This window comes from Saccopteryx leptura, chromosome 3 (genome assembly GCF_036850995.1).
Source record: "Saccopteryx leptura isolate mSacLep1 chromosome 3, mSacLep1_pri_phased_curated, whole genome shotgun sequence".
In the NCBI taxonomy this organism is placed as follows: domain Eukaryota; kingdom Metazoa; phylum Chordata; class Mammalia; order Chiroptera; family Emballonuridae; genus Saccopteryx; species Saccopteryx leptura.
The window spans coordinates 83,153,724-83,167,525 of record NC_089505.1 but is presented as its reverse complement, the minus strand read 5'-3'; the positions used below and the strand labels follow the sequence as shown (position 1 = coordinate 83,167,525).

Sequence of the window (13,802 nt, the reverse complement as noted above, 5' to 3'; positions counted from 1 at the left end):
CCCGGGACTGAGATTGTTGGGTACTTTGCCCAAAAGCCATTACCTTTCTCTTCTTTTTTTAATTTTTATTTTTTTTAGCAAATGAGACAGGGACAGACAGGAAGGGGAGAGAGGTGAAGAAGCATCAACTCTTGGTTGCAGCACCTTAGTTGTTTATTGCTTGCTTTCTCATATGTGCACTGACTGCAGCGCTCCACTGAGCCAGTGACCCCTTGCTCAAGCCAGCGACCGTGGGGTCATGTGTATGAGCCCACGCTCAACCTGGCGCCCCATGCTCAAGCTGGTGAGCCTGCGCTCTAGCCAGATGACTCTGCCCTGGTGCCAGTGACCTTGGGATTTCCAATATTGGTCCTCAGTGTTCCAGATAGACGCTCTCTCAACTGCGCCATCACCTTCTTACTTGGGTACTTTGTTACTTGCCAACGTGACCCTGCAATTTCTATCTTTTTTCAGACAGTCTGGAATCTAACTTACAAAGGGGGAGGCTTGGTGGTCTCGTGCCTGATGCTGCTTGTTGGAATTAGGAAAGGGCATTCTGACCAAGGAGAAATAATAACAAGTGTGCTGGGGGTTTCTGAGAAAGTTTTCCTCCCTCTCAAAAATGGATGTAAGGTACTAGTGTGTTCCTTCTTTTATTCCCTGTGAGAGTGTCATCAGTATGTATTGTGTAGAAGAGAACCGCCCTCCCAGCACCATGAGGAATACAGCTCAAGTGGCAAGGTCAGTGTGCTGAGAATGGCAGGGCAGAAACATGGGAAGAAGCACAGTATGTAATGGGATCCTCTTTGACTCAACGACCATTGAATCAGCTAATGAACTGAATCAACTAATATCATCTCTGTTCACCTTGAGACCTTTCCTTATGCTATAATAAATGACCTTGTTTGTTTTTATTAAACAAAATTTCAAATATATGAGAGAATAGTGTGATGAAACCCTACGCATTACTCAGCTTCATTTAGTGTCAATATTCTGCTGTTTAAACTTAATCTTATCCCCACCTGCTCCTAGCCACCACTGGATTACTTTTTTTGGGGGGGGGGGGGGGATTAATTTTTTTAAAATTTTTTTTAATTTTTTTTTTTTTAAGGATATTAAACTTCTGAAGCTGGAAACGGGGAGAGACAGTCAGACAGACTCCCGCATGCGCCCTACCGGGATCCACCCGGCACGCCCACCAGGGGGCAACGCTCTGCCCACCAGGGGCAATGCTCTGCCCCTCCGGGGCGTCGCTCTGCCGGGACCAGAGCCACTCTAGCGCCTGGGGCAGAGGCCAAGGAGTCATCCCCAGCGCCCGGGCCATCCTTGCTCCAGTGGAGCCCTGGCTGCGGGAGGTGAAGAGCTAGAGACAGAGAGGAAGGAGGGGGGGGGCGGAGAAGCAAATGGGCGCTTCTCCTATGTGCCCTGGCCGGGAATCGAACCCGGGTCCCCCACACGCCAGGCCGATGCTCTACCGCTGAGCCAACCGGCCAGGGCCGGGATTAATTTTTTAAAAAATATTTTTTAACTTATTGATTTTAGAGAAAGGAAGAGAGAGAGAGAGAAAGAGACATAAATACCTGTCTGTTTCTGTATCTTCCCTGACTGGGGATCTAACCCAGTAATCTCTGTGTATCACCAAGCAAGCTACCCAGCCAGGGTTGGATTTCTCTTTCAATAATTTTTTATTTTCCAATAACAGTGGACCAACAATATAATATTAGTTTCAGGTGTACATTCCAGTGATCAGATACTTATGTAAATTATGGGGTGATCACTGATAAATCTAGTACCCACCCAAGACCATAGATAGTTATTACAATATTAATTCACAGGGCTTGGAGAACTGGAGGGGAAATGTGACTGCTAAGTGCATATTTTCTTTCCTGAGGTGATGAAAATGTTCTGAAATTATGATAGTTGTAAAATTCTGAAAATACTAAAAACCATTGAATTTTACAGTTTAAATGGGTGAATTAATTATGAATTCTGTTTCAGTAAAGCTGTTTAAAAATAAATACATAGTCTGGCCTGTGGGGGGTGCAGTGGATAGAGCATTAGGTCTGGTGAAAATGAGTTTTTAAATAACTACAAAATCATAAGCACCTAGAAACAGTAGTATTAATTTCTTAGTAGCAAATATGCAGTGTTTATATTACTTTCAATTGTGTCAAATTTTTTACATTTTGCTTTTCAAATTAGGATTTGAACAAGGTTCATACCTTGCATTTGGTTAATGTGTACTTAAGACTTCTTATTTACGGATTTTTTTCACATACATCTTTTTTCTTTGTATTTGTTGAAACCAAGTCAATTTTTCCCTTAGGACTTACCACATCCTGGATTTTGGTGATGGTATCCCTATGGTGCCATTTCTTTTTCCCTTGTTTTTCTTATAAACTGGTCATTAGATCAAGAGGCTTTAATTAGCCTGACTAGATGGTAGCACAATGGATAGAGCATTGATATGGGACATTGAGGTCCCAGGTTCGAAACCCCAAGGTTGCTGGCTTGAGCATGAGATCATAGACATGAATGACCCCATGGTCACTGGCTTGAGCAAGGGGTCACTGGCTTGTCTGTAGCCCCCAGTCAAGGCACATATGAAAAAGCAATCAATGAACAAATAAAGAGCTGCCATTAAGAGTCGATGCTTTTCATCTCTCCCTTCCTGTCTGTTTCTGTCTCTCTCTGTCCCTCACTTAAAAAAAAAAAAAAGGCTGAATTAGATTCAAATTGATATATTTGTGTGAGCAATGGGGAGGAAAAAGAATCAAGCAGAGGCATTTTCTGCTGAAAGGGAAAGAATCTGAATGCAAGGAGTGAATGAAATGAAGAGCTTGTCTAAAGGGTTGAGACTGGTGGGATTGGTCACCATTTTCTGAGCCAAAAAGAAGCATGTGAAGACAGAGCAAGCTTAGTGATGAGGAAGGGGCAATGGACACTCCCCTTAGGAGGGAATCTCAGAATCTGTGAGGCAGTGGTAGCCAAAGGCCAGGGCCTGGGGTTCCTGGCTTGGTACAGTGAGACATCTCCCAGTGTCCCCATCCTTGAAGAGTTAAGAGGTGGCTGAAAGGAGGAAGATGTGGTTTCCAGAGCTCCAAGGCTGGGAAGGCTATGTCTCTGGCCAGGGGAGATCTCAGGTTGAGTGTAGGGCATCTCTCTGGGTGTTGAGGATGTGGGTGTCAAGATTTTCTAGGGGTTGCCTGACCAGGCGGTGCTGCAGTGAATGGAGCGTGGAACTGGGACGTGGAGGAACCAGCTTCAAAACCCCGAGGTCACTAGCCTGATTGCGGGCTCACCTGGTTTGAGCAAGGCTCACCAGCTTGAGTCCAAGGTCGCTGGCTTGAGCAGAGGGTCACCTGGTCTGCTGTAGCCCCCCGGTCAAGGCACATACAAGAAAGCAATCAATGAACAACTAATGAGCCGCAAAGAAGAACTGAAGCTTCTCATCTCTCTCCCTCCCTGTCTGTCCCTATCTGTCGCTGTCACATAAATAAATAAATAAACAAACAAACAAGAACAAAAATATTATCTAGGGGTTACTGACTGGACTGGGGGGCATGGTATTCTAAGCTGAAGCAGGAGGCCCTTTGGCTGATCTTTGGGGGTCTTTGGGGAGGGCTCAACTAGAGGGTCAGGGCACATTGTCCATTTGAGGGTTCTGGGACGTTTTCCCAGCTTATGGAACCCCATCCCACTGAAACTTCCCAAGTTCAGTGTTTCTTTGGTGATTCTCAAGTTAAACCAAGGGGATGATATTTTTCATTGACCCTAAGAAGTGGGGATATCTTAGAATTCCAAGGCTTGGTGATGGTTGTCATTGGAGGTGAGATATTTGTGGCTGGGAGGTCAATTTAATTGATATGTGCAGCAAGCACTTAAGGGGAGAGTAATGAACAGCCAAGTCAAGTCCCTGCCTGCGTGGGGCTCGTGTTTGCGCCAGGACTACAGGGACTAGAACTCCTTTGGGACACTGGTAATCTCAGGGCGATGAGAGCTGTGAAGGGCAAAGTCAAGGTGAGGAATTAGGGCCCAAGCAAGATGGTCAGGGGAGCCATCCCAGAGTGAGGGCATGTTCCAGCAAAAAAGATGGGACACATCACTTAAAAAAACTCTTTTTCCCATTGATCTGAGATACGGGGGAGGGGGAGATTAAGAGGAAGGGAGAGAGATAAGCTTCAAATCATTCCACTCAGTTCTGCAATTCATTAGTTGCTTCTCTTATGTGCCCCGACTGGGGATTGTTCCCGTGACCTCCACGCCTCGGGGACAATAATCTAGATATTCTATCTACTGTCCTTGGTCACCCAGCCAGCCCCGCATTATGCTTTGTGACTTCATCTCATGGAATTCTGCTGGGGCTACTGATCGAAACAAGTCGGATCGGTTTCTAGGGAGGAATGGCAAAGAATTTGTGCTCACATTTGAAACTATCACAGATGGGAAAGGAGTCAGCTTACCTACAGTGACCCTCTACTCACAACAGACCCGTGTGACATTTCAAGATACAGTGATCTTCTCATGTGAGGATGTGGCTGTGAACTTCACCTGCAGGTGCTGGGCACCATGGTGGGGCCCCTCCCTGAGAAAATGGACATCTCTGCATCATTGGGACTTGGAGGAGCGACTGATGTTCTCCATTAACTGCTCCTTCTCTCTAGGAAAGGTCTCCATCTCATGCAGGGGGAGGGCAGAGGCACCCAGGTAAAGTTCTTCGACCCTGGATGTTCTTGTTGCTCAAAGGAGCCAAAAGTGCCATTATCAGGTTGCGGAAGTGATTATGTGTGGAACAGCTATGAACCCGGTGCATGAAGAGGGCACGCAGGGAAGCACCCAACCAGTATCTGCTGAATGTAAGTACCTCTGACCCAAAGGTTTAGAAAATGTTTTGAAATGTTATGTAGAACCCTGGCTCGCTGGCTCAGCGGTAGAGCGTCGGCCCAGCATGTGGAAGTTCTGGGTTCGATTCCCAGCTAGGGCACACAGGAGAGGTGCCCATCTGCTTCTCCCCTCTTCCCCCTCTCCTTTCTTTCTCTCTCTTCCCCTCCTGCAGCCAAGGCTCCACTGGAGCAAAGTTGGACTGGCACTGAGGATGGCTCCATGGCCTCCATCTCAGGCGCTAGAATGGCTCCAGTTGCAATGAAGCAACAGCCCAGATGGGCAGAGCATCGCCCCCTGGTGGGCATGCCAGGTGGATCCTGGTCCTGCACATGCAGAATTCTATCTCTGCCTCCCCACTTCTCACTTCAGAAAATTGTTTTTTTTTTAAAAAGAAAGAAATGTTATGTAGAACTTAATAGGACACAGGTCAAGTCATGGGGCAAGGAATGAAATGGGCTATGGACTGTGTGACCTGGACAATTTTTTTTTTTTTTGACCTGGACAATTTTAATGTCACCTCGTGTGAAACATTGGCATTAAATACACATGCCGTATGTAGTTCTGCTAGTTGCTTAAACTGGTGATGGAAATTGGATCACCCCTCCCTCAACGGAATCCCTCAGGAAAAGTTGAAATGTGAAGGAAACGAACATCCCCAGGAGGCTCCCACGCTTGCCCGGCGTTTCCAGCCCTCGAGGCCTCCACGGGTTGCTCTCAGGGTTCCCACTCCTCGCATCTAACTATATCTGGATGCCATCAGGAACAGAATGACATACGCATCCTGACTCACTTGGCATCTCGAGCTAGAGGGACCGTGGCCTTCCACAGAATCTGCTAGAACTGGTTTGACAGCTTCCATCTTTTTATTTGAACATTGCTCATTTATCAAACAGGTAATAAAAAATAGTTATTTAAATAGGAAAACACAGAGTCTACCACAAAAATATATAGTTTTATTTATCCATCTTAGTCCTTGTTCATCCACGTAAGTACTTTACCACAAATATATCAGTATACACACTTTCATATAAGCACTTCTCAGGTTTCATGAATACAATTAAAAAAAATATTTTTTTAATTAATTAATTTTTAGAGAGAGGAGAGAGAGAGAGAGAGAGAGAATGGGGGAGAAGAAGGAAGCATCAACTCCCATACATGCCTTGACCAGGCAAGCCTGGGATTTTGAACTGGCCACCTCAGTACTCCAGGTCAACACTTTATCGACTATGCCACCACAGGTCAGGTTCACTTTTAAAAAAATTGACTGATTTAGACAAAGGAAGAAAGAGATAAGGGGAGGGGGGGAAGCATTCATTGGTTGTTCCACTTGGCTCTGCATTCATTGGTTGTTCTACTTAGCTCTGCATTCATTGGTTGTTCTACTTAGCTCTGCATTCATTGGTTGTTTCCGATTTGTGCCCTGACCAGGGATGGAACCCGCAACCTTGTTGTTTTGGGACAATGCTCTCACCAACTGAGCGAACAGGCCAGGGCTCCACTAGTAACACTTCTAATGGCCAAATTGTTACTGCGAATCAACTGAGTAAAAAAATTAAATGTTTTCCCGTTATATTCATTAGCAGTGATGGCCTCCCTGGTTGTCCTTTGGTCTTGAGATCATCATCACTCAATTACTTTTCACATCAGTTCTGAATCCCAACCATACCCGTTCATGTTCCGATGCACACTGAGTTGAAAAAGGCGGTCTCTCTTCAACAGGCTTGGGCACGGTGAGGCAGGTGCTTCTTGCATTGCACTCCACCATGTGTCTTCAGATGCCCTATGAGGTGCGAGCTCTGAGTGAAGGCCTTTCCACATTTGTTACACCTGTAGGGGCGTTCCCCAGTGTGGGTCCTCTGATGCCTGATGAGATGGGAGCTCTGGCGGAAGGCTTTTCTGCAGATCTGGCACTGGTAGGGCTTGGCTCCAGTGTGAGTCCTCAGGTGCTGGGCGATGGCGGAGCGGTCATTGAAAGTCCTCCCACATTCGCGACACTGAAAGGGCCTCTCTCCGGTATGAATTCTCTGATGCTGTGTGAGGGAGGAGCTCTGAATGAAGGCTTTCCCACAGTCCTGACACACATAGGGCTTCTCTCCTGTGTGTATTTTTTTATGCACAGAGAAGTATCTCGGGTTCCGGAATGTTTTACCACAGGCGCTACATCGGCAAGCTTGGCTCCCCTTGTGAATTCTTGTAAATGTAACCAGTGGGGTGCTTCGGCCAAGGAGCCCACAACCACTACTTTCCCTGGCTCTGTCTCCTTTGTGGCTCTTCTGATGAACTTTTACATGTGAAGTGTGTGTCACCTTTTTAACCCGTGAGCCATGCTTGCGCAACCGTTTCCTAGGTAGAGTTTTCTGGAGTGAAACATGTTTTGTGTCAGGACCCGTGCTTGCCTGGGATTTTGGCTGCTTCTGAGAGAGGGATTTTTTCTGGGTCAGCCTCACAGGTTTCAGTGCTCTGTCCCGAACCTCAGGGGACCCACCCTGCACGGCCTCTCCTGAGGTAGAGGACCAGGTCTCGGCCTTGGAAACTTTGTCCACTTTCAGGTCCCGGGCTGGTTCTGTCTCAGGAATAGCAGACTTTGGGATTAACTGTTTGCTTTCCAGTGGAGTCTCCCACCCTGAAAGAAATCAAAAGGTGTGGATTCCACAGAAAGAAAGGCTGAAGTGGGCTGCGAGGATGACTATGATTAATTAAGCATTCAGAAACTGTCCCCAATACAGTCTTGCTACCTGGTGGGAAAGACCGAGTCAAGCGGTAAAGCAGGTGTAGTCAACCTTTTTATACCTACCGCCCACTTTTGTATCTCTGTTAGTAGTAAAATTTTCTAACCGCCCACCAGTTCCACAGTAATGGTGATTTATAAAGTAGGGAAGTAACTTTACTTTATAAAATTTATAAAGCAGAGTTACAGCAAGTTAAAGCATATAATAATAATTACTGGCCCTGGCTGGTTGGCTCAGTGATAGAGCGTCGGCCAGGCGTGCAGAAGTCCTGGGTTCGATTCCCGGCCAGGGCACACAGGAGAAGCGCCCATCTGCTTCTCCACCCCTCCCCTTCTCCTTCCTCTCTGTCTCTCTCTTCCCCTCCCGCAGCGAGGCTCCATTGGAGCAAAGATGGCCCGGGCGCTGGGGATGGCTCCTTGGCCTCTGCCCCAGGCGCTGGAGTGGCTCTGGTCGCAACAGAGCGACCGCCCCGGAGGGGCAGAGCATCGCCCCCTGGTGGGCGTGCCGGGTGGATCCCGGTCGGGCGCATGCGGGAGTCTGACTGTTTCTCCCTGTTTCCGGCTTCAGAAAAATACAAAAAAAAAAAAAAAAATTACTTACCAAGTACTTTATGTCATATTTTCGCTGTTTGGCAGAATAAATAATTATAAAACAACTTACTATACTTAAATCAATCATTTTATTTATACTTTGGTTGGGCGGTAGGGACCATGTTGACTACCACTGCAGTAAAGAGTGGAACACGGAGTTTGGAGATCAAAAGTTGAGCCAAGGGCTGGAGTGTTTATCTTGTTCCCCAAGGTCCTGTGCTGCCTTCATACACTCACAGGGTGGACAGATCAGTCCTTCAGTGAACCTGAGGCTGCCTCTGTCCACATAACGCTGCCCCTTCAGGTCTGCAGCGCCAGTTAAAGGCCCTGGATGGTATAAGAAACTCTTGAGGGCACGGCCATTCCTTGAGCTGGACCCTGAGAAGGCGCAAGCCCCATCTTGGGGACCCTAAGGCATGCCTGTCCTGGAAGGGTGGAGTGCCCGGCATGGGCAAGGCCTTACCCACAGAGACCAGATGTCTGAAGGTCTCCAGCATCACATCATGGTACTCAGTCCTCTGTGTTGGGTCCAGCAGCCCCCACTCTTCCCGGCTGAAGTCCACAGCCACATCCAGGAAAGTTACTGGTTCCTGCAACGTCAAACATTATGCATCCACTCAGCAGGAGGGTCAGGGGGTTATCAAAGGAACAGAAGAGGCCCAGGGCCTGACCAGGCGGTGGCACAGTGGATAGAGCGTCGGACTGGGATGCCGAGGACCCAGGTTTGAGACCCCGAGGTCGCCAGCTTGATCACGGGCTCATCTGGTTTGAGCAAAGCTCACCAGCTTGGACCCAAGGTCGCTGGCTCGAGCAAGGAGTTACTCAGTCTGCTGAAGGCCCGCGGTCAAGGCACATATGAGAAAGCAATCAATTAACAACTAAGGTGTCGCAATGTGCAATGAAAAACTAATGATTGATGCTTCTCATCTCTCCGTTCCTGTCTGTCTGTCCCTGTCTATCCCTCTCTCTGACTCTCTGTCTCAAAAAAAAAAAAAAAAAAAAAGAGGCCCTGGCCAGCTGGCTCAGCGGTAGAGTGTCAGCCCAGTGTGTGGAGGTCCCAGGTTCAATTCCCGGCCAGGGCACACAGAAGTGCCCATCTGCTTCTCTACCCATCTCCCTCTCCTTTCTCTCTATCTCTCTCTTCCCCTCCCACAGCCAAGGCTCCATGGGAGCAAAGTTGGCCTGGGTACTGAGGATGGCTCTGTCGCCTCTACCTCAGGTGGTAGAATGGCTCTGGCCACAACGGGGCAATGGCCCAGATGGGCAGAGCATCGCCCCTGGTGGGCATTCTGGGTAGATCCAGGTCGGGTGTGTGGGGGAACCTGACTCTCTGCCTCCCAGCATCTCACTTCAAAAAAATGTAAAAAAAGAAAAGGAAAGGGGAGACAGAAGGCTGGCTGGCTAGGACGTTCTGACAGGGTTTCCTGTGCAGGGCAGGGATGCCTTTGCTTGGGGGATTTTTCTGGAAACACTGACTGGAAAAGAGTTCCAATATGCCTTTCTCACCAAAACAGAGTTGGAGACTGGAGGCCGAGTCTCTACTTCACAGAGACGCAAGTGCCACAAGCAAATTGCCTTCCGCAGACCCACAGGTGTGTCCAGCTCACTATTCCCCACAACGCCGTCCCAGAGGAGTTGCTATCCTGGGCACCCCCCACCATGTGGTGGAAGAGAAGCTACCTGGGGGTGGCTGTTCTCCAGGCAGCTGTGATCAGTCATTTCTGAGAAGCTGATGAGGACTCCAGGAGGAAGAGGCACCCCATTGCCTTCTCCCTGCATCTGGGAGGCATTCTGCCCAGAAGGGGCAGAACCACAAGATGGGCTGGAGAAGAGTCCTCCCATCACCTAGGAGCCTGAATATGGTCTTGCCTGACGCCCACCCCAGACCACTCGCTACAGAACAGCCAGCAAACTCACGCCTGTGCTAGATCCGGGTTTAGCCGCTTCCAGCAGAAACAGCCCTGACCACATATCCATGGTGGCTTGGTCACACGCTGTGAGTCTCTATAGTTGTGTTACAACCATACTCCAGCTCTGGGTTTTTAAAAAAATAATTTATTTATATTTTATTTTCACTCATTTATTTTGGAGAGACTGAGAGAAAGAGTGAGAGAGGGTGAGGGGCGGTAGAGAAACATTAACCTGCTGTTCCACTCATCCAAGCACTTTACTGGTTGATTCCTGCATGTGCCCTAAACCGAAGACTGAACCCGCAACTCAGGTACATCAGGACACGATGTTCCCACCAACTGAGCTACCAGGCCAGGGCAGCTCTAGGCTATACTGAAGTAAATCTTAAGACTCTTTTAGTCATAACTACCCAAGTGTTCATTTTGAAGGACAGAGGCTCTCCTGTCATTCACACTCAGAGAAGTCCGAAAGGCCTGGGCCCTAGAGGCCTCGGGGTGGGCCCACCTCACAGGACTCACAGAAGGGCTGACACTCTGCACTCACCTCAGGCAGTGCCTTCACTGGACAGACGGTCTCATCCGCCTCCTTTTCCTGTTGCTGAGCTGTGGTGTCCAGAGAGCAGGTGGGGTCCATGGCAGGCAATGCTGGGAGGAGATATCAGCACAAAGGGTCAGCCAGGGGTCATCAGCACAAGGACAGCCCCCACCTCTCTGGGACCTACGGGGCCTCCTCCTTGTGTCTCCACTCGCCTCCACTGCTGGCCTTACACCTTCATCTCAGAGGCAAAACCCCTATTTCTGGCCTGTGAGTCCTCCACTCCCTCCTGTCACCATGTGGAAGATGGGACTTCCTCTGGTCTTCCACTCTCCAAATGCATCTATCTTCTTAAAGATTTTTTTTTAATTTATTCATTTTAGAGAGTAGAGAGAGAGAGAAGAGGGGAGGAGCAGAAAGCATCAACTCCCATATGTGCCTTGACCAGGCAAGCGCAGGGTTTTGAACCGGTAACCTCAGTGTTCCAGGTCAACCAATGCACCTATTTTGTGTGTGTGTGTGTGTGTGTGTGTGTGTGTGTGTGTGTGTGTGTGACAGAGACAGAGAGAGGGACAGATAAGGACAGACAGGAAGGGAGAGAGATGAAAAGCATCAATTCTTCGTTGCAGCACCTTAGTCATTCATTGATTGCTTTCTCATATGTGCCTTGACCAGGGGCAGGGGAGTTACAGCAGAGTAAGTATCCCCTTGCTCAAACCAGCGACCTTGGGCTCAAACCAGATGAACCTGCGCTCAAGACAGTGACCTTGGGGTTTCGAACCTGGGTCCTCTGCATCCCAGTCTGATGCTCCATCCACTGCGCCACTGCCTGGTCAGGTCAACGCACCCATCCTTAATATCAATTTTACCAAGTCTCCTCCACCTTAGGAAATAGCCCTGCTTGGCCTCATGGCCCCTCTCAACAGTAATTTTCCTTACATGTCCACAGATGGTCCATGGGCTTCCACAAAGATTACTCTACTCTCACTATCAAGGACCACACATGATATAACTTAGGCTGGTTCAGTAGGGCCTCATTTCCCCCTGGCCACAATGACTGGATCAGCAATGAACACAGAGCCAGTCAGAGCCAAAGAGGCTTTTTGGGGAATGTTTATAAGAAATTCCATGCGAGGAGGTCCCAAACAGAGAGAGACTGCCTATGAGTGAAGCCAACAGAGGCCAGCAGCAGCAGAATATAGAAAGAGGATGAAGCCCTGGCCGGTTGGCTCAGTGGTAGAGTGTGGGCCTGGCGTGTGGAAGTCCCGGGTTTGATTCCTGGCCAGGGCACACAGGAGAAGCATCCATCTGCTTCTCCATCCTTTCCCCTCTTTTTCTCTCTCTCTTTTCCCTTCCTGCAGGCATGGCTCAAGCAATTTGAATGAGTTAGCCCTGGGTGCTGAAGATGGCTCCATGGCCTCTGCCCCAGCTGCTAAATTGGCTTGGTTGTGAGCAATGGAGCATCGCCCCCTAGTGGGCTTGCCATGTGGATCCGGATGGGGCATATGTGGGAGTCTGTCTCTGCTTCCTCATCTCTCACATGATAACAAAAAATAAAAATAAATAAACAAAAAATGAGAGAGGACGAGTCCTGAGAACACTGTTCGAGCCCTTGGTTCCAGCCATGCCTGAAGCTAGCACACCCTGGGACTTTTTCATACACAGGATTCTCTGGGTTCTCTGGAAGCCCTTTTCCTGTTGTCCTCTGTGATAACAGAATTCACTTACTTTCAAGGCACACGGGATGGACTCACTGACTTTCATCTTACGAATGGGCTATTTCTCCATAACTGCTGTGACAAACTGGTACAACAGTGACTCAATATAACACAAATCTGCCTAACCAGGCGGTGGCACATTGAATGGAACATTGACCTGGGACACTGAGGACCCAGGTTTAAAACCCCAAGGTTGCCGGCTTGAGCACGGGCTAATCCGGCTTGAATATGGGATCATAGACATTACACCATTCTCACTGGCTTGAGCCCAAACGTCACTGGCTTGAAGCCCAAGTTTGCTGGCTTGAGCAAGGGGTCAGTGGCTCAGTTGGAGCCCTCTACCCAGTCAAGGTACATATGAGAAGCAATCAATGAATGATTAAAGTGTCACAACTAAGAGTTGATGCTTCTCATTACAACCCCTTCCTGTCTGTCTCTGTCTTATTGGCTAAAAAAAAAGTACAAATCTGCAATTTTACAATGACGGAGATCAAAAGTCTGACACAAGCTTCATGGGCTGGAAGGAAGGTGTTGGCAAGACTCTATTCCTTCTGGAGGCTCTAGGTGAGAATCTGTCCCTAGTCTTTCCCTGTTCCTAGAGGCTGCCTAAAAACCTTAGCTCCTAGTGGCTTTCCTGTATCACCCATGTTCCTGTCATCCGAGTTCCTCTGTCTCTGACCCTTGTGCCGGCCTGTGGCTCATAAGAACCCTTGTAATGTTTACCCAGGTAGCTCGGACAAGCCCCAAATTCAAGATTCTTAATTTAAGCACATCTGCAAAGGTACTTTGGCTAAGTGAGGTAACATACTCACAGGTTCAACGGGTGAAGATGTGGACAGCCCAGACTCAGTGCTGAGAAGCAGATACCTGATACTTCTGCTTGCTCCATTCCCTTCACACTGGCTTCTCCAAGAAGCCTTGGCCTCTGAATACCACCCTCCACCCTAGGATTCCCCCAACTCCCATGTCAATTAGTCAGACATTCATTTGCTCAAGAAATGTCTTCCCGGGACCCACCAGATGCTTCATGGGGTGTGGAGGTGAGCAAAAATGGGTCTGAGTGCTGGCTGGTTGTCTCAGTGGTAGAGCATTGGCCTGGCGTGTGGAAGTTCTGGGTTTGATTCCTGGTCAAAGCACAGGAGAAGCGCCCATTTGCTTCTCCACCCTTCCCCTCTCCTTCCTCTATCTCTCTCTTCCCCTCCTGCAGCCAAGGCTCCATTGGAGCAAAGTTGGCCCGGGTGCTGAGGACAGCTCCATGGCCTTCGTCTCAGGCACTAGAGTGGCTCTGGTTGTAATGGAGCAACACCCCAGATGGGCAGAGCATTGCCCCCTGGTGGGCATGCCGGGTAGATCCCAGTTGGACACATGTGGGAGTCTGTTTGCCTCCCCGTTTCTCACTTAGGAAAAATACCAAAATGCCAAAAAAAAAAAAAAAAAGGGTCTGAGCTCCACAGACC

General features: G+C 48.6%; 2 protein-coding genes across 6 annotated transcripts in view; one reads left to right on the top strand and one right to left on the bottom strand.

Moving 5' to 3' along the window:
- ZNF329 (zinc finger protein 329) overlaps positions 1-13,802 on the top strand; it is a 323,877-nt gene that overhangs the window by 246,065 nt on the left and 64,010 nt on the right. The window lies entirely within an intron of this gene.
- Positions 5,797-13,802, bottom strand: part of ZNF274 (zinc finger protein 274) — a 115,712-nt gene continuing 107,706 nt past the window's right edge. For all 5 annotated transcript variants that reach the window (XM_066374622.1, XM_066374621.1, XM_066374620.1 and 2 more), the window contains 3 exons: positions 10,637-10,737; positions 8,646-8,772; positions 5,797-7,486 (listed from right to left, as the gene is read on the bottom strand). In XM_066374622.1, the coding sequence (XP_066230719.1) occupies positions 6,576-7,486; positions 8,646-8,772; positions 10,637-10,737 (1,139 nt within the window). In that variant the 3' untranslated portion in view covers positions 5,797-6,575. The remainder of the gene's footprint in view (positions 7,487-8,645; positions 8,773-10,636; positions 10,738-13,802) is intronic.